Here is an 18,938-nt window from a genome sequence, read left to right as displayed (position 1 = left end):
TGTGCGGAGGCCTTCCTTGTCTTCCCATGTCCACCAGCTTCCTTGTCTTTAGTGGGCCCGCTGAGCACTCTGGGAAATAAACTAGAAAAACAATCGGCCCCAGGTGGCATTTGGGTATTGTAGACCACTTTTTGATGGGCAACCAAATCAGTCTTCTGCCTCTTCGAGAAGACTGAGAGGGTTTTCCATTTCTGAAGGAGGCAGAGTGCCACCATGGAAACACACTGAGGAGAAAACAATTCCTAAGACGCGCGAAGGTAAGAGGCGGAGTTGAGGCGGGAGAAATGAGACTGTGACCTCTGATTGGAGGGAAAAATGCCTCGGAGTTCGTCCCGCCTTACGATTGGCCTATGTTGGCACATGTGCAATAGAACCAGGAAGCGTTCCACAATAGGTGGATGAGGATTGGAAGATGAGCCTTGAGTCGGCGGACTGGCCTGCCGCAAAGGTGTCTGGGAAATGGAGTTCCCAGGCAGGCACAGCCCACGGGCAGTCGGGAGGTCGGCATAGGCTGCGCGGGCGCAGTCCTCCCTCGGGGGAGAGGATGCGCGCGCAGCGCCTCCCGCCCTAGCGGAAGTTTCCGCAGGGCAACTGAGAAGGTGAGTCCCAGTTCCCCTGGAGGGTCAAAAGAGTCTGGCTGCAAATATCTGTCTGCCCACTCAGCTCACGAAATCCAGAGGTGAGGGGAAGACGAGGCGGAGTAGGGGCCTAGCCACAGTTCGGTCGTGGTGCCTGTGACGTCAGCGCGACCCTTTGTGGAAGACTGAGCCCTCAGGAGCGGGGATCGCGGGTCAGGATGAGAGAATCTTCTAGTCTCCGAGATACCTGTCAGCTGCAGCTGTCCCTTCTTAGTGGTGGGCGTGGATACAACGGAGACGGGCCAAGCTCACGGAAAGTGTGACGGAAGCCCCGCCTTGGTGCTACGTCATCCGTGGTCCCTGCAGAGGGCGGGGCCGAGGCAAATCTTTTCACTGTTATTCCTCCTGCCCTAAGGTGGGGTCTAGCCATTAGCTCTTTTGCTGTACTGCGTTTCAGGACCTGCCAGGAGGGATACAATACTTAACACATTCCTTATGTTCAGTAAATATTGAGCATATCAATAAAGAAAATGTATGAATGAATGATAAAGACTGACTTGAAAAAAAAAAAAGACTGGAGTGTTGGAGCCTTGGTTTTGAGCCCTGAGCTAGCCAGATGACCTTGGAATGGTGACTTCAGCCCTCGGAATCCTTTCTTGATTCTTTACATATTTATTGAGAGTTTACTATAGTTCTTTCCTCATGTGCCTTTTTAAAGTTACTTGCTTATTTGTTTATTAAGCTTGTATTCCCCCCTAGAATGAGCTTTGTCAGGTCAGGAGCCTGTTGGTTTCCTTTTGCTGTAGTAGGAGTTCAGTGAATAATCATTGAATAAATGAATGAACTTAGCATGTGTTGGTTGCATAGCCAATTCTTAATAAACATCAATCATTATTTTTTACTCCCATGTACAGCAAGCCTGAGTCAGCCTCTCCACATTTATTCATTTACAGGACACAGTTAAGATGGAGTTTCCAGCCCAGTGAATCTGAGGGCCAGATCGTGACCCCATAAAGGTACCATCCCCTCGGGCACATGCCCATGAAAGCCTATTCCCCACCAGCAGCCTGTTCCTGCTCCATCTCTTGTGTGTTGCTTCTTTCAGACTTCATTCCTAGGAGGAAAGTTATCATGGACATGGCAGTGGTTTCAAGGGCAGACACTGGGTTTTCATGAGTCTGCCCCAAGAAGAACTAGAGAGATCTGAGAGGCTCAGAGCTTAAGATATAGAAAGAGAAAGGGAGGAATAGAAATATTAACAAATGGAAGATGATAACCAGTAACATAAAAGACTTTCCTGTTCTTAGCAGTTGATAGAAATGTATTCCACTTATGCCTCCAACCATTTTCAAATGTGAGCAGGCTCAGTTGTGTCTGACTTTGCAGTCCCATGGACTTCAGCCTGCCAGGCTCCTCTCTCCATGGAATTTTCCAGGCAAGAATGCTGGAGCGGGTTACTATTTCCTCCTCTAGGGATATTCCCAACCCTGGGAACAAACCTGCATCTCCTGCATTGGCAGGCAAATTCTTTTACCACAGGAAGCCACTCTGTCAAATAGGAACTGTTAAAAGCCCCATTTCACCATTGGGAAGACTGAGGCACAGAGAGGCTAAGTAACATGCCCAGCAAAGAGCACATCTGGAATTCAAATCCAAGCAGCCTGGGATTAAAGCCTGGGACTGTAAGGACTCCACTCTTTGCAATTGCAACAGAGACCATCCTTTAAAGTGAATAAAGGAAAAAGTTTTAATTGGATTGAGCCAGGCACAGAAGGATAAATATACCATGATCCCACATATATGTGGAATCTAAAAAGAAGTGTCAAACTCATGATTACAGAGTGAAATAGTTCTTACCAGAGGCTGTGGGGGAAAAGGGATATTATTGATCAGAGGGTACAGACTTCCTATTGTAAGATAATTAAGTTCTGAAGACCTAGTGTATAACATGGAAACTATAGTAAATAATAATGTGAGTGTATACTTGAAATTTGCCAAGAGAGTAGGTCGCAAGTTTCCTCACCACACACACACATACACACACAAGTTGAAATTATGAGAGGTGGTGGATATGTGAATTAGTTTTATTATGCTAATTGTTTCATAATGTATACTGTTAACCAAAATTTCAGAAATGGGGGCCTGATTAAAATAGGCATTTATTTGAAGTTTGTTAAGGCTGCAGCCCGAGAGCATCCTAATAAAGAAATACATCAGGACCTCCCTGGTGGTCAGGTGGTCAGGAGCCCGCCTTCCAGTGCAGGGGGTGCGGGTTCAGTCCCTGATGGGGAACTAAGATCCCGCATGCCTGGCTGCCAAAAGACACAAAACGTAAAACAGAAGCAATGCTGTGAAAAATTCAGTAAACACTTTTATTTTTAAAAGGGATACATATATTCATGTTTTGATAAAATAATAAAAAGAAGCAACCTGAATTGTGTTCTGTCAGACTACAAGTGGAGGAGGCTTCTAAAGGCAAAAACTGCAAGGCCACAGTTAGTTACATGAGTTGTTTATCAAGAATTACAATTGGAGCTGGCAAGAAGTAAGGGTGCTTGTTAAGCAAGAATTAGTTGGGATCCAAAATGGTTGTTTGGCTACAGGGGAAACAACCCTGAGACACAAGATGCCAGGTAGCAGATGTTTCAAAAAATGGTTTGTGTCCTTGGGTTAGGTAGCATTCACAGAAAGTTCAAGTTATCACAGATCCTCAGTGACCACCCAGTTTTGTTTTTTTATGCCGGAACTATGATCACTCTGTCTTAATCTCAGTTTTTCATATATATATATGTATAGGCTTCTCTGATAGCTCAGTGGGTAAAAATGTGTCTGTCAGTGCAGGAGACCCAAAAGACACGGGTTCAGTCCCTGGGGTGGGTTCGATCCCTGGTTCGGGAAGATCCCCTGGAGGAGGAGATGGCAACCCACTCCAGTATTCTTGCCTGGGAAATCCCATGGGGAGAGGAGCCTGGTGGGCTGCAGTCTAAGGACTCACAAAGAGTTGGACACAACTGAGCACACACACAGGCATATACACATACACACAAGTTTTACACTTTAAATATAGACAGTTGTTATTTGTCAAAGATAAGTAAAAAGAAAAAAACCTTTGTTTTGCAAGGTTAAATGAAGTCATGAGCAAAAGTTTATTTTGACTTTGATTTTGAAATCCCAGCTAATAACCAGGACTGTACACTAAGAACAAATAAAATAATTTTGCTTTTTTTACTTTTACTGTTTAAAATATATTCATTGAAAATGCCAAAAAAAAAAAAAGAAAAGAAAACGCCTGTTGTACTGTTATCCCTGTTGAGTTTCTCTACTTCCCTTATGAACTAGTTTCATCCTGCTCTCATGACCTGAGTCATGTCCCACAAAAATTCGTTCATGGAAACCCTCAACCTAAGTATTTCAGAATGTGTCCGTATTTGGAAATAGGGCCTTTAAAGAGGTAATTAAAATGAGGTCTTTAGGGTGGCCCCTCACAAAGGGGCCTCCCTAAGTTTGTGTCCTCACAAAGTTCATATGTTGAAATGCCCAATGTGATGGTATTAGGAGGTGGGGCCTTTGGGAGGTAGTTGGGTCTTGAAGGTGGAGCTCTCATAAGTGGAGTTAATACCCTTATAAGAGACCCAGAGAGCTTCTCAGCCCCTTCCTCCATATAAGGACACAGGGTGAAGTTGTCAGTCTGTAGCCCAGAAGAGGGCCTTTATCAGGACCCAACCACAGTGGTGCCTTGGTGTTGGACTTCCCAGTCTCTAGAACTGTGAGAAGTAAGTTTCTATTGTTCGTAAGCCACCCAGGCTATGGGCTTTTTTTGTTTGGTTTGGTTTTGTTGGCAGTGTTGGGTATCTAGTTGTGACACACAGGCTCACTAGTTGCAGCGCTCAAGCTTAGTTGCTCCATGGCATGTGGGATCTTAGTTCCTCAACCAGGGATCAAACCCACGTCCCCTTCATTGCAAGGCAGATTCTTAACCATTGGACCACCAGGGAAGTCCTATGTCTGTAATATTTTATTATAGCCATTTAAACAGACTAAGATAGGCCCTAATCCAATATGATTGGTACCCTTAAAAGAGGAGGAAGTTAGAACACAGACAGAAGGACAACCACATGAGGACACAGTGAGAAGGTGGCCATCAGCAAGTCAAAGAGAGAGGCCTCAGAAGAAACCAAACTTGCTGATGCCTCAATGTCAGACTTCTGGCCTCCAAATTTGTGAGAAAATAAGTTCCCTGTTGTTTAAACCATCTAGTCTGTGGGAGTGAGTTGTGGCTGCCCAAGCTAGTGAATGTACCTGCTGTGTCCTCATTGTCACAATCTCTGTGTGTGATTTTGGCTTTGATTTTTGTTTAAAGTATTAGGAAGTACTCCAGAAATACCCAAGGCTTAGAGGGTATCATAGTGAACACCCATTATCTGACTAAGTTAGTCAGGGTGTGGTGGGCTATGCTGCAGTAACAAATAAGCCCTGAAACCCTGGTGGTTTATACAAGGAAAGTTTATTTGCCAATCATGGGATTTCAGTGTGGACCAGGCAGCTGGCCTTCATCTCATGCCTATGCTGTCTGGAGTAAGTGGCCTCCTCAGGGCCATCCCTGCAGAGGACGGCTGGCAGAGGACTTGGGCCCTTAACTGCCTTGGCCGGAAAATGACTTCTGCTCACACCCCATTGGCCAGAATTAGTTATATGGCCCCAGTCTCACTGTAAGGAACCCTGGGAATTGAAGGGGGCGTATGTGGCTGTCCGGTGAACACTAACCGTCTCTCCCATCTCTATCATGTGGTTCAAGAAATGAGCATCACAATTACAATTGAAGACCCTCAATGCTTCCATGATTGGAGAAGTTCTCCTGCCCAACTTTTATTGACCTCAAGGCATTCCTATACCTTTTGTGAGCTCTGTAGTTTCACCCTGCGTTTGTTCTGCTTTGTACCTGCCCTGGGCCCTTAGGGAGAGACTGGACACAGGAGGCAGGAACTCATTTTAAAAGTGGCCATTTTGTGGGAATTCCCTGGTGGTCCAGTTGTTATAACGCTGTGCTTCCACTGTAGGGGGCACAGGTTCAAACCCCGGTCAGGGAACTAAGATCCAGCATGCCACAAGGTGTGGCCAGAAAAAAAAAAAAAAATAAGGCTACTTTCTGAGAGGGTATTCCAGGTATGATAACTTTTCTTCCTTCTGCAATGTTGTCACCAAGAGGAACTCAGGTGAATACTTGACAGCAATAGATTAAGTTTTTCAGCTTCCTGTCCCCCCCACCATTCTGTTTTCTAGCATGATCTGTCCAGACTGTGGCAAAGGTATTGAAGCAACATTCAAATTCTGCCCCTACTGCGGAAAACCTTTGCCTACAGAGAAGCATGAGGAGTCCCAGTCCTTTGTTAAACCGTTTACATCATCCTCCCAAGGTAAGAACCGGGTCTTTGCGCTTCTCCCTGGAGGAGGGGTGATGTGTGTGTGTGCATGCATCTAGGAAGAGAGGACAGACGCCTTTGCAGCCTGCCAGACCCTGCGTGGATACTAAAGCCCAGAGCCCAGGCTCACTCTCTACTCAGTCTCTCTCTCCTCAGGTATCTTTAGCAGACTCATGGCTCTAAACTTGACAGTTGACTCATTTCTGTCTCCGGCTTGGACTCCTCCCCTGAAATCGATATCCATATAAATCAGACTGCCTGCTTGATATCTACTGGATGTCCCATCCATGTCTCCATGTGCCCAGAACCAACCTTTTCATATGCCTGCCACCCCGTCCGCCCCTTCCAGAGACTTCCCCATCGAGGTGACAGCAGCTCAGTTTGTCCAGTTTCTCAGCCCTTAGAGTTGTCTGCAAGTTCTCTCTCTTTCCCACCTCACAACTGCAGCCTGCCAGCAGATCTCATCAGCTCTCCCTTTAAAAATCACTGCTGAATCAGACCACTGCCTCCCACCACCCTGGTCCGTCTCACCTGCACCAGTATTGTCGTAGAAGCTTTCTTCCTCCTGCTGTCCCTGCTTCTCCATCATCTATGGTTCTCTTCAAGTGGCAGTCCAAAGGATCCTATTATAACAAAGTCAGGGGACTTTCCTGGTGCTCCATTTCTTTCTCCAGAGGCTCTCCCCAACCCAGGGACCGAACCTGAGTCTTCTGCGCTTCAGGCAGTCTCCTGCATCACAGGCAGATTCTTTACTGACTGAGCCACCAGGGAAGCCTTAAATATATTATTTTACTCATTTATATTACTGTTCAGCTTTCAGCTCTGTAAGGATAGGAATTTATCATGGTTTGTAAGCTCTGTTGATTGTGGTTTGTAACCTGTTGTTTGCACAGCACCCACGACCATGCCTGGCACAGATTTGGGTGCAGAGAAATCTTATTGATAATGAAGGAACAAAAACTAGTTAGAAATGATTAGGCAGAATTTTAAAGAACCAAATAAAATCTATGATAATAAAAATAAATATTGGGACTTCCTGGTGATCCAGTGGCTAAGACTCTGTGTTCCCAATGCAAGGGGCCTAGGTTCGATCCCTGGTCAGGGAAATAGATCCCACATCTTGCAACTAAGACCCAGCACAACCAAATAAATAGCATCATGGCCATCAGGTGGAGAAGGCAATGGCAACCCACTCCAGTACTCTTGCCTGGAGAATCCCGGGGACGGAGGAGCCTAGTGGGCTGCTGTCTATGGGGTCGCACAGAGTCGGACACGACTGAAGTGACGTAGCAGCAGCAGCAGCAGACACAGCTTAAGGGAGAATAGTGAATTGGAAGATAGATCTGAAGAGATTATGTGAAGGAGATCACACAGTGACAGTGCTCGAGGGTATAAAAGGGGTTCAGACCCATGAAGGAAAGAATAACTAAAAGGAAGGGTTTGCTTAGATTATTTAGGTGATAGAAGTAAAACTTGGCTGTGAGGGTCAAAGGGAAAAGAGTGGTTGAATATGATCTCAGGGTTTCTGGTCTAATGGTTCCTGGAAAGGACCTTTGTAACTGCAGTCTGCATTTGGTCTGCCTCTCTAGGCTCAAGGAGAAAAAGGAACACCAGTTCCGAAACATCTTCCAAGAAAGTGAAATGGTCCAGCTATGCTACCTCCCCCTCCTTCTCCCTCCCCTCGGAAGGCAAGAGTTCTGGATCTGAAGACACCTTGAGTACCAGTGGGAAACCCAAAGGTGAGAGTTTTACTCAACCTGGCCTGACTCTCGATGGGGGGAGAGGAGGGTCATCTGCCAGTGGGGCATCATGCCTCTGCTCAGGCCTCCCTCCCCATTCCTGGACCCTCCTCCCAGCATCCTCCCCTGCTGCCCTGCCTACAGGCTGCCCTTGCAAGCCATCTCTCCATGGCCAGAGCTGACCTCTCCCCTCCCTGCTTACAGCTCCCTACCATCCCCATGGCTGCCTTTTCTTTGTTCTGACCATCCTCCTGCAGGGAACCTGAGCAGATCCCCAACTCCCCGTAGCAGCCCTCAGACAACCAGACAAAGCCCTCAGACCCTGAAGCGAAGCCGGATGACCACCTCGCTGGAGGCTTTGCCAGTGGGGACGGTGCTGACAGACAAGAGTGGGCGGCACTGGAAGCTGAGATGCCTCCAGACCAGGGATGACCAGGGCATTCTCTATGAAGGTACAGTCTGCACAGGCGCCAGGGGCTGGGCTGGGTGGGCCGTCTTGGAGCCCAGGCAGAGGGGAGAGACCCCTTTCTGAGAACGGAAATAACAGTGTATCCCAGCAGCAGACCTGCCTCAAGGCCGCTTTCTCATAGATTTGGGACTGCAGACGTAGTTGCCTAAGTGTAGGTGCCTGCAGCTTCCGGGCAGGTAGAGTAAGTTAGAGCAGGAGGCTGGGAGTCAGGCGACTAGGAGTGGTGGGGACTGTGGCCAACCAGAGAGCTTGTGCCCTGTGTAGAGGCTGCTACTGTCCTCACACGGGAGTGCAAGCCCAGTGTGGCCAGGAGATAAGAGCACTGATGACTGCTCTGTCCGCCCTGCAGAGATAGGATGGATGCATGCATGCTAAGTCGCTTCAGTTGTGTCTCTTTGTGACCCTCTGGAATGTAGCCCAATAACCTCCTCTGTCCATGGGTTCTCCAGATGAGAATACTGGAGTGGGTTGCCATGCCCTCCTCCAGGGGGTCTTCCTGACCCAGGGATCGAACCTGCGTCTCTTATGTCTCCTGCACTGGCAGCTGGATTCTTTACTACTAGTGCTACCTGAGAAACCCCTCTCTACCACCAGAGATAGGATGGACCCTGCCCCCCAAAGTTGGTTGGAATCAATGAATGAGGATATGAAGGGTTTATTGCTTGCATTATGAGATATGAGGTGGGGGGCAGGGAACAGCTCTACAAGAACAAGGAAAAGCACCCAGCACAGGTTTTTACTGTGGTTAAGATGGAAGGCAGGGATGAGGAGTCTACATGAGCCAGAGCTTCGTGTGGTTTGAATCTCCACCAGTAGCAAAAGAGGGAGCTCCAGGCTTTCTTATCAGCAGGAGGGGAAGAAGCAGGGCCAAGCTTAAAAACTGTCAGTAGGTAAACAAAAAAATGCAGTCAGACACCTTGTTTCAATGAAGAAAAAAATAACTGCACTGGAAATATTAGTCTTAAGCAACCTGACATTTACTGCATGCATACTCTAGACCAGACCCTGTCTAAGTAAACACTTTATGTGGTTTTCTGCGATTTTTTTTTTTTTTGCCTTTTTTAAGATTGAGGTAAAATTCATATAACATAAAATTCACCATTTTAAAGTCTACAATTTAGTGGGTTTTAGCAGATTCAGGATGGTGTGCAACCATCACCACCATCTAGTTCCAGAATATTTCTGTCACCCCAAAAGGAAACCCTGTACTTTTAACAGTCACTCTCATCCCCTGGCAACACTAATCTACTTTACGTCTCTATGGATTTGCCTGTTCTGGACAATTCGGGTCAATGAAGTGATACACTGTGTGGCCTTTTGTGTCTGACTTTTTCCCCTCAGCACGATGTTTTCAAGGTCCATCCCACGCTGTCGCCTTTGTCAGAACTGCTTTCTGTTTTATGGCTGAATAAGATGTGTCTATGTCACATCTGGTTCTATTTATCGGTTGGTTTTAACTGTGTCTGCTTTGGGCCATGATGAATAATGCTGCTGTGAACATGTGTATGTATAGGTTTTCACATGGACATATGTTTGCTTCATGTTAATCAGTTTAATTCTCACAACAGCCTCATGATGTCAGTATGGTCATCATCCCTATTTTCTCGATGAGCGAAGTGAAACCCAGAGATGTTAATGACTAGCCCTGGCTCCAGAGAGCTTCCAAGTTGTCAGGAAAAGCCAGAAATGTGGATTTTGAGAGGAAACCTTGGACTTGGAAGTGCCAGGCAGACACTCGTGCAGGCAGTTTTGAGCCTCATGTTGGTTGTCCTGCCTTAGAGCCTGGGCATTGGACACAGACCTGGGTGGAGTCATGACTTGGCTCTGGTGCCCTGAGTGAGCCTGGGCATGCAGCTCTCCCTCAGCGTGCCCATCGGAAAAGTGAGAGAGAGTGTCCTGCCCACCTCATGGGGCTGTTGACCCTGAAGCACGAGAAGGGACAGAGGCAATGAGCTTGGAAAACTGTAGAGGGATCTTGTCAAGCAGAGGCAGCGTTAGTCGTGGAGGGACAGAAGGCAAGGGCGAGGTGGGGCGGGGTAGGGGGAGGAGGGGACACTGTTCTGGGCCCACTTATTGCTCCCAGCCACGCTAGGGGGAGATACTCATGTTATCTCATCCTACCCCCTGGAGCACAGAGAGGGGAAGCCACTCACCCAAGGTCACACAGCCTCAAAGTGGCAGAACTGGGACTTGAACCTAGATGTTCTGCCTTTGTAACCGTTACACCACAAGAGGGGGAGGGAGGGAGGGAAGAGGAAGGCATCTGAGTGAGAAGGAATGAGAAGAGGATAGAGGGAGTGTTGCCAAAATCTTGACCCCCTGTCCGTCGATGCCAAATAAAAAATATTACAGAGACAGGGTTTGAAGGAAAGAGAAGAATTGGCTTTATCACAACAGGCTAGCACCTCAAGAACTGTGCTCCCCTCTCTGGTGAGTAGGGAGAGGTTTTATATCCCAGGGAAGATCTTGGTTTTTTGTTTTTCTTTTTTTGCAAAGTTTCAAAATGACCGCAGCTGACATCAGGCAGCTCAGCAGCCGGGCGTGGTGTCCCTCAAGTTATCAGCCCGTGACCTTCTTTCTGAAATGCAGACTGCTACAAGAGAGTATAGGAGGAGAAGAATGCCAGGTACAGAGTGTAATCTGTGTGGAGTCAGAGAGTAATGAGCCTTGTGAAGGGCAAGTCCAGCCACAGGTGTTTGTTAGTAGTACCAGCTCAATAACCAAGATTGTTAAACTCTTGCGGGCCTGTTTGGCTGGTATGTGCCGAAGCCTGTTCACTCATTTCTGTTTTTGCTGCCACAGGAAGAGGAAGGGACAGCGGGGCACAACCAACAGCAAGAAAGAGGCTGGAGAAAGAAAGATGGGGAGAGCCCCAGGGGGCAGGGAGGGAAGAGGGAGAAAGACAAGGCAGGAGGCATCTGCAGGCAGAAGCCACCCATGTCCTCACGCCAGCACCCTGCAGTGGAAGGTCAGGCTCTGGGCCGTGTGTCTTCACCTTCTGTGGCTCGGGTTGTTTGATGAAAAGAGCAAACCCCTTCCCAGCCCCAGCCCGCCAGCGTCATTCATTCTTCTTCAGATACCCACCTGGTGCCAGGCCCAGGTGCTGGCATGGGCACAGTGGGGTGGGCGGCTGCATATGGATGTGCTTCAGGGCAGCATTACCCCAGGACAGGCTACCCTTGGCTTCTGCCAGTCTGCGCCAGTCCGGGAGGATGTAGTTGAAAACTGACAGTAAAACAACAGCAGCAACCAGGATGGTGATTTTTATTATAGTAGCTGACACTTCCAGCCCACTCTGGGCGTCCCCTGCTAAGTCCTTTATGTCTGTTAACTCATCTTATTCCCATAACAGTCCTATGAGATGGCACTCTCTCTCTCCCTTTGTCAAACACTGAATTGTAACATCACCCTCCCTGGTCTCCCTGGCACAATTTGGGAGGACCAGTATAGAGGCTTCTACGTCCATTTCTGCAGCTGCTCACCACGGTATGCCTGGAGAGTTGCTCCCTAGAAGCAGCTAGGATTCAAGTTCAGGCCTGCCCTCCGGGTCTGTGCCCCTGTGGATGGAGATGCACGTCTTGTAGTCCCTTGCTGTGGCTGCCATCACAAATCACCACAGTCTTAATGGCTGAAGACAGCACACGTTTATTCTCTTCTGGTTGTGGAGGTCCCAAGTCTGAAATCCGTCTCACAGGGCTAAAGTTAACACGTGGGCAGAGGGACTTCCCTGGTGGTCCAGGGGTTAAGATCCTGCATGCCTCACGGCATGGCCAAAAAAATAAAAAGATATGGGCAGGACTGGTCCTTCCAGAGGCTCCAGGGGAGAATCCATTTCCTTGCCTGTTCAGCTCCTGGAGGCTGCCTGCATTCCTCGGCTTGTGGCCCCTCCATCCTCAAAGCGCAACATCACCCAAGTCTCTGCTTCTGTCATTACATTGTCCTCTCCTCTTCTGTGGTCAGATCTCCCCCTGCTTCCCTCTTTCTCAGAACCCTTGTGATTACACTGTGTGTGTGCGCGTGCTAAATCACTTCAGTCGTGTCTGACTCTGAGACCCCATGGACTGTAACCCGCCAGGCTTCTCTGTCCATGGGATTCTCCAGGCAAGGATACTGGAGTGGGTTGCCATGCCCTCCTCCAGGGGATCTTCCCAAGCCAGGGATTGAACCCACATCTCCTACATCTCCTGTATTGGCCAGCGGGGTCTTTACCCACTAGTGCCACCTGGAAAGCCCTTGATTACACTAGGGCCCCCTGGACCCTCCGGGACAGCCCCACAGCACAAGGTCCTTAATTTCCTCACACCTGCAAAGTGTTGGTTCTCTCCACTTGCAGCCCCTTAACACACCCGTGTGTTTCTCCCAGCAGCATCCCTGAGCCTCTCTCTGGTCGTCAGTTTCAGCTGCTCTGGGGAGAATGGTTGCCTTTCTTTTCCATGGGTTCCCCTCGGGGTCCCTTGGAGCTTGTTTTAAGTATGCCGTTTACCCTTTTATAAATTAGGCCAGGTTTCTCAGCCTCGGCACCCTTGGCGTTCATGTGGGGAGCATCCTGTGCATGACAGGGTGTTTAGCAGCATCCTCGGCCCCTCCAGCTGCCAGGAGCACCAGTCCCCTGTCCCCGTCGTGACAACCGGAACTGTCTCCAGACATTGCCGGATGCCCAGTGGGGGGCAGAACCTTCCGCGGTTGAGAACCAGAGTCAGGCTGTCCCAGAGTGCCCTCCAAAGATGGAGAGACTGTCAGCTAGTAATCCTCAGGTGGAATCACTGTTCTTTTTAAAAAAAAAAAAAACACATTTGTTTATCTACTTGGGCTTCCCTGGTGGCTCAGACAGTAAAGAATCTGCCTGCAATGCAGGAGACATGGGTTTAATCCCTGGGTCGGGCAGATCCCCTGGAGAAGGGAATGGCTGCCCACTCCAATATTCTTGCTTGGTGAATTCCATGGGCAGAGGATCCTGGCGGGCTACAGTCCACAGGGTCGCAGAGAGTCAGACATGACTGAGCGACTTTCACTCACTTACTTATTTGGCTGCGTCAGGTCTTAGTCGTGGCACACGGGCATAGTTGCCCCACGGCATGTGGAATCCCAGTTCCCCACCCAGGGATCGAACCTGCAGCCCCTGCATTGGAAGGCGGATTCCCAACCTGGCTCACCTGCAAAATGGAGAGCTTTGATATTGACCTCACAGGGTTGTCATTGGAGAGCTAAATGAGTAGAACAATGCACAAACAGCAAACAGCATATAAATGCTTCCTGTTGTCATTCTGGTTTGTTTTTTTGGTTTTGTTTTGGGGGGGGGGGGTGGGGATTGGGGGTTTTGGCCATGCTGAGAGGCCTGCGAGATCTTAGTTCCACAACCAGGGATTAAATCCAGGCTCTCGCAATGGAAGTACTGAGTTCTAGCCACCGGACCGCCAGGGAATTCTCAGTTTTTGTGGTTATGATGGATGCCAGCATGGCATTCTTGCTCCAAGTTCAAGGTCACCTGTCTCTTGGCAATCAGAGGCTGCCACCTGCCTGTCTGCCACACCCTTGTCTGCCTTTGGCACATGTAGGGACCTTCCATACATCCATCAGGTTTGCATGCACCAAGGGTCTCCCAGGTCACAGCATCTGGAGCTCCAGGGGTTTACATCCAGGCTCTCCAGGGGCCTCGGCCATGTCCACCGCCCTTCCTAGGTCCCTGCTGGCTCCTGTGTGTAATGGGAGTTTCCCAGCTGGCCCTCCAGCTGTCAGCAGGAAGGGACAGTTAGAAGGGTGGAGGAGAAAAGCCCTTTATAATCTGGAAAGTAGTGCAGGGAAATTGTATGTAAATTGCCCGCTGCTACTGAGCTGGCAATTTAAATTACTCAGCTGCTACCTGCTTCTGAGTGTCGGGCATGTAGGATAACGCTTTCATCCAGTGGTTGATTGAGTGGTGCTTACCCTCAGACCTCGAGGTGACTCTGTGAGACAGATCCTGCTCTTAGGCCTACGAGGTGCCCCGGCCACTTCCTGGTTGCCCCTCGGAGATTCCCCCCGGCGCCCTCCTCACAGGTGGGAAGGACCCCCTTTCCCCCAAGATCCAGCACCTTCCCAAGTTTCCCTCCTAAAGGACAAGCTCAGGTCACCTGCGGCCTTGGCTCTCAGGAAGCCCTGGCTCCTGCCCTGCTCCAGCCGGAGCGTCTTGTGGGCAAGCATGGCTGCTCAGCCACTTCACCGCCTCCCTGCCCTTTATCTCAGTGTCTCAGACGGCGCCCGCCTGGGAGGCTAGGAAGGGTGGGGAGGAAGAGAAAAACGGAGGGGTGACAGAGAGCCGGCTGGGAGCCTGGGCGACAGTTCAGTTCACAGACTCCAGAATGAGGTGCGTCTCGGCCGAGGCCGCGCTGCCACTCACCAGCTGCGGGCCCTCGGCTGATACTTTAAAAGCTGCCACGTACTGAGTGCTCCCGGCCTGCCCAGAGTGGTGCTGGGCTCAGGCTGGGAAGAGGGGCCCTGAGTGGCTCATATGAAGGGTGAAGCTGGGACTTCCCTGGTGGTCCAGTGGCTAAGACTCCCAATGCAGGGGGCCCGGGTTCAATCCCTGGTCAGGGAACTAGATCCCACATGCTGCACCTAAGACCTGGCACAGCCAAATAAATAAACATTAAAAAAAAAAAAGTGACACTGAGGGTTTCCCTGGTGGCCCCGTGGTTAGGACTCTGCACTCACTGCTGAGGGCCCAGGTTCAGCCCTTGGTCGGGGAACTAAGATCTCACAAGCCATGCAGCACAGCCAAGAAAGAAAAAGCTGGCTGTGATTCCTGCTCAGCTGTACCAGTTGCCCCTGCCCTCCGAACCGTTGCATCCACTCTCCAGGATGAGCTTCATTACTCCTGCTTTTACTGACGTGGAGCAAAGAGGCCCAGAGGGGGTTAGCCTGTGTGACACCAAGTCACGCAGAGTTGACGGAAGGCCTGGACTTGAAGCCAGATCTGCCTGGCACAGAGCCTCCTGTATCATGTGGCCTCCTTAAGCCTCAGCTCTCTGGTCTCATCTGTGAAGTGGGAACACAGAACAGTTCTCAGAGCTTTCTGAGATACTCTACCCAGGTTGTAATTCTCAAATTTGGCTTGGATAAAATTTCCCGTTTCTTTCTTTTAAAAAAAAAAAAAAAGAGAACTTCCCCGGTGGTCCACTGGTTAAAACTGCTCTTCCAGTGCATGGGACGTGGGTTCTATCCCTGGAACTAAGATCACACATGCCGCAGAGCAGCTGAGCCTGCATACTGAAACTAAGACCCAGTGCAGCCTATATATATATTTAATATAGCTAACGACAGCCACCATAATTACATGGTAGTAGAAAGATTCTGGTTTGATCCCTGGGTCAGAAAGATCCCCTGGAGGAGGAAATGGCAACCCACTCCAGTATCCTTAACCCAAAAAACCCCATGGACAGGGGAGCCTGGTGGGCCACAGAAGAGTTGGACACGACTGAGCACACAGATCTTTCCTGGGCTGTCAGGAGCCTTAAAGGAAACAATGTGTGCAAAGTGCAGCTTAGCACAGGACAGGAGACTGCAGAGTCTGTAATTAAGCAGAAAGGGCCAAGCTGGAAGATTGTTTACGAGGAAGTGCGCCAGGGGGAGATCGACACCTAAAGATGGGAAAGGAAGGAAGTGGGTGAGGCAGGAGCAGAAGTGGTCCTTCAGCATGGTTCTCTGCTAGGCCACCACCGCTGGGCCTTTCTATCGCCCGCCATCAGCCTTTGGATACCGGCCGCCCTGGGACTTGGAGCTCAGGGGATCCCTGAGGGGCTGAAGACTGCTGCAGGGGCCCTCCCCTGAGGGGAGCTTATGTAATGGTGAAAGACAGGAATATTAAATAGTGTCCCCTGACCTGAAAAGGAACCTTGAGATTAAAAAAGAAAAATGAAGTGGAGGGACTTTCCTTTTGGTACAGTGGTTAAGATAGCCACCTTCCAATGCAGGGGATGCGGGTTCTATCCCTGGTCTGGGAATTAAGATCCCACATGCCGCAGGGCAGCTAATCCCGCAACTTCTGAGCCCACACACCACAACTAGAGAGTCTGAGTGCGGCAACTGAGACCCTACGCAGCCAAAAAAAGAAAAAACATAAAGTACAGTTATGAAGATTATCGTGGGTAACTTACATATGGATAGGATTCAGTGGTCAGCAATTTGGAAGCATTTGCAACTGTGCTCTGTTTTGCCAGAAGGGTGCTGAGGGCTTTAAAGGGGACAAAGCTAAAGCTATAGTCTGACTACTGAGGGAGAAGCACGTCTAGGCCCACAGGAACCAGGGGGTTCCTCCCCAAGGGATCTCGTGACCATTATTCCTCATGAACCATTAACCATCTGTGTCAGCAGAAGACGTTCTTCCACTTTTCAGAGGAAGGCAAGAGTTAAAGTTGATGAGGAACGCAGCTGGTTTGGGTACACTCCTCATAAGCAAAAGCTCAGTGACTAAGAAAGGGGAGGGGGCAGAAGAGTGGGCCTAAGATGGCCCTGTCAAGACAAGTCAGTGTGGTTCAGCCACACACCCGTATATGCAGACGCATGCATACAGCGGCTGAGTCAGGGGCTTCAGGACCACCCCCAGGCTCAGCGATTCTCTAGAGGAACCCACATGTGTGCACAGCTGTGTCTTGGAGAGAGAAAGAGATAGAAAGAAGGAAGCTGTTTGATAATGAGATGGTTCAGGTCTTGAAAGTCGAGAATGCACTTGACCCCGTGGGAACTCATTAACCACAACTGCTGCTTGTTACTCAGAGGACAATGACCCTCACCTTCCCTGCAGATGATAACCTCGCTCATTTTCTCCATCCACAGCTGAGTCTGACTCCACCACCGGCAATGGGTCAAGCCCCCAGAAACAAAGATTCTCACTTAAACTAGTGAGTGGGCCCGGGTTGGGTGGGCAGCCCCGAGGGGAGGGGAAGGCTGGGCTGGGCTGGGCTGGGTGGGCCAAAAGCACAGCCTTGGCCAGCAGGGAGCAGTGGGACCTTGGGCGGGGCACATTTTCCTCTGGGCCTTGGGTTCTCCGACGCAGGGCCCCTCAGAGGCTGCAGTCGGGTCCGTCCCGGAGACCTGACTCAGATGCTTTCTGGCCATGTGATCTGCACAAGCACCCAAAAACTGAGACAGCTAGTTCAGGTGCCCTCCCTTGGATCTAGATGGAGGCCCTGTGAGTGATTTGGAGTGAGGGCTCCGGAGCCAGACTCACAGATGAGTAATGGCACCTACCTGCTGAGAGCCTATTCTGTGCCCAGCCCTGGTTGATAATCAAACCTTTAGGGTAGTCACCATGTTCCCCCATTTAACAGACAAGAAAATAAAATCTTGGTCACTTGTCCGGGGGCACCAGTGTGCAGGTTGCTTTGTTCACTGCTCTATCTCCAATAACCAAAAGAATACTAGGCACATAATAGGTACTTTATAGAAAAAATGAATAAATGTCAGAGCTGGGATTTGAATCCAGCTCTCTTTGATCCTGTGGTCTTAAGAACCCAGCTTTCTCCAACTAATAAAAAATAAAAAAAAAAGTAATTGCTGATAGATGGAAAAAAAAAAAAAGAACCCAGCTTTACTAGTTGTATTTAGTTGAAGTATTTGGATTGACTGCTTGGGAAAAGTGACCCAATGTTAATAATGGCTTACACAAAAATAATATCTTATTGCTCTTCCACTTAAAAGTCTGGGGCAGTGGCCCAGGGCTGATATGGTGGTTCCATAAACAAGGGGCTTACTTTCCTTCTCTCTTGTGGCTCCAAGACCTTCAACCTATAATCATCTCATGGGTTGAAATGGCTGCTCCAGCTCCTACCATCTCATCTGCATTCCAGCCAACTGGAACAGGAGAAGAGAAAGGAGAGAGCCTGCCCTAGCCCTTTGAAAGCATAACCTGAAAGTTGCCCATCTCTCTTCTGCTCACATCCCCATTGGCCAGAACTTGATCATGTGGCCATTCCTCGCTGCAAGGGAGACTGGAAAAATGTAGTTTTCAGCTGAAGGGTCTGTGTCTAGGGAAAACTTGTGGATCCTGTCATAAAAGAAAAGGAACCTAGGCAATAACTCAAAGTCTCTGATACGTGGTCACATGAAGCACCCTAGGGAATCTGGTTCTGATGTACAAGACTTGGGGAACCTAGGGTGTTGCTGGCATTACCCTGGGATGATCCACGGCCAGTGATGATCTGGGAGCCCTTGCCTATGAGATTCCAGTGTGACAGCCTTTTCCCCTCCCCTCCCCCACTAGGATGCCAAGGATGGACGCTTGTTCAATGAACAGAACTTCTTCCAGCGGGCGGCCAAGCCTTTGCAAGGTATTCCTCAGGGAAGTGGGCAAGTGGGGGAGAGGTTGGAGGCACCAGCTTGGTCAGAATAACTGCCTTCTCCCTGACTGTGCGAGAAGGGCGGGGATGAAATTCAAGGCCCAGGTTTGCTCCCATCACCCCTCAGGCCTCAGAGGACAGACAACAGACAATGGGCTGAGGCTGGCTCATCGTCCCAGCTCTTGAGAGCCGAGTATTAAATTTTCAGAAATACTGTAAGCCAGTTATTAAAACACAGCCATCATAAACTAATTGTGCCAGAGACTTCCCTGGTGGTCCAGTGGTTAAGACTGCACTCCCAACGGACGGGGCCCAGGTTCAGTCCCTGGTAAGGAAGCTAGATCCTGCAGGCCACATCTAAGAGTTCGAATGCTGCACTTCAACTAGCAGTTCCCATGCTGCAAACTAAGACCTGGAGC

The 18,938-nt window shown here is 49.4% G+C and overlaps 1 protein-coding gene across 10 annotated transcripts in view; it reads left to right on the top strand.

Moving 5' to 3' along the window:
- The first annotated feature begins 130 nt into the window (after positions 1-130).
- VRK3 (VRK serine/threonine kinase 3) overlaps positions 131-18,938 on the top strand; it is a 52,706-nt gene continuing 33,898 nt past the window's right edge. For 8 of the 10 annotated variants that reach the window (XM_061139923.1, XM_061139924.1, XM_061139920.1 and 5 more), the window contains exons 1-7: positions 472-599; positions 1,532-1,594; positions 5,859-5,992; positions 7,588-7,737; positions 7,995-8,189; positions 17,018-17,082; positions 18,444-18,510. In XM_061139923.1, coding sequence (XP_060995906.1) covers positions 5,860-5,992; positions 7,588-7,737; positions 7,995-8,189; positions 17,018-17,082; positions 18,444-18,510 — 610 coding nt within the window. In that variant the 5' untranslated portion in view covers positions 472-599; positions 1,532-1,594; position 5,859. Of the gene's footprint in view, positions 258-471; positions 680-1,531; positions 1,595-5,858; positions 5,993-7,587; positions 7,738-7,994; positions 8,190-17,017; positions 17,083-18,443; positions 18,511-18,938 lie in introns of those variants that run through there. The other 2 variants (XM_061139917.1, XM_061139916.1) reach the window with 2 other exon arrangements.

This window comes from Dama dama, chromosome 4 (genome assembly GCF_033118175.1).
Source record: "Dama dama isolate Ldn47 chromosome 4, ASM3311817v1, whole genome shotgun sequence".
NCBI lineage: Eukaryota > Metazoa > Chordata > Mammalia > Artiodactyla > Cervidae > Dama > Dama dama.
The sequence above is the reverse complement of the archived record's forward strand: the minus strand, read 5'-3'. Positions and strand labels throughout refer to the sequence as shown.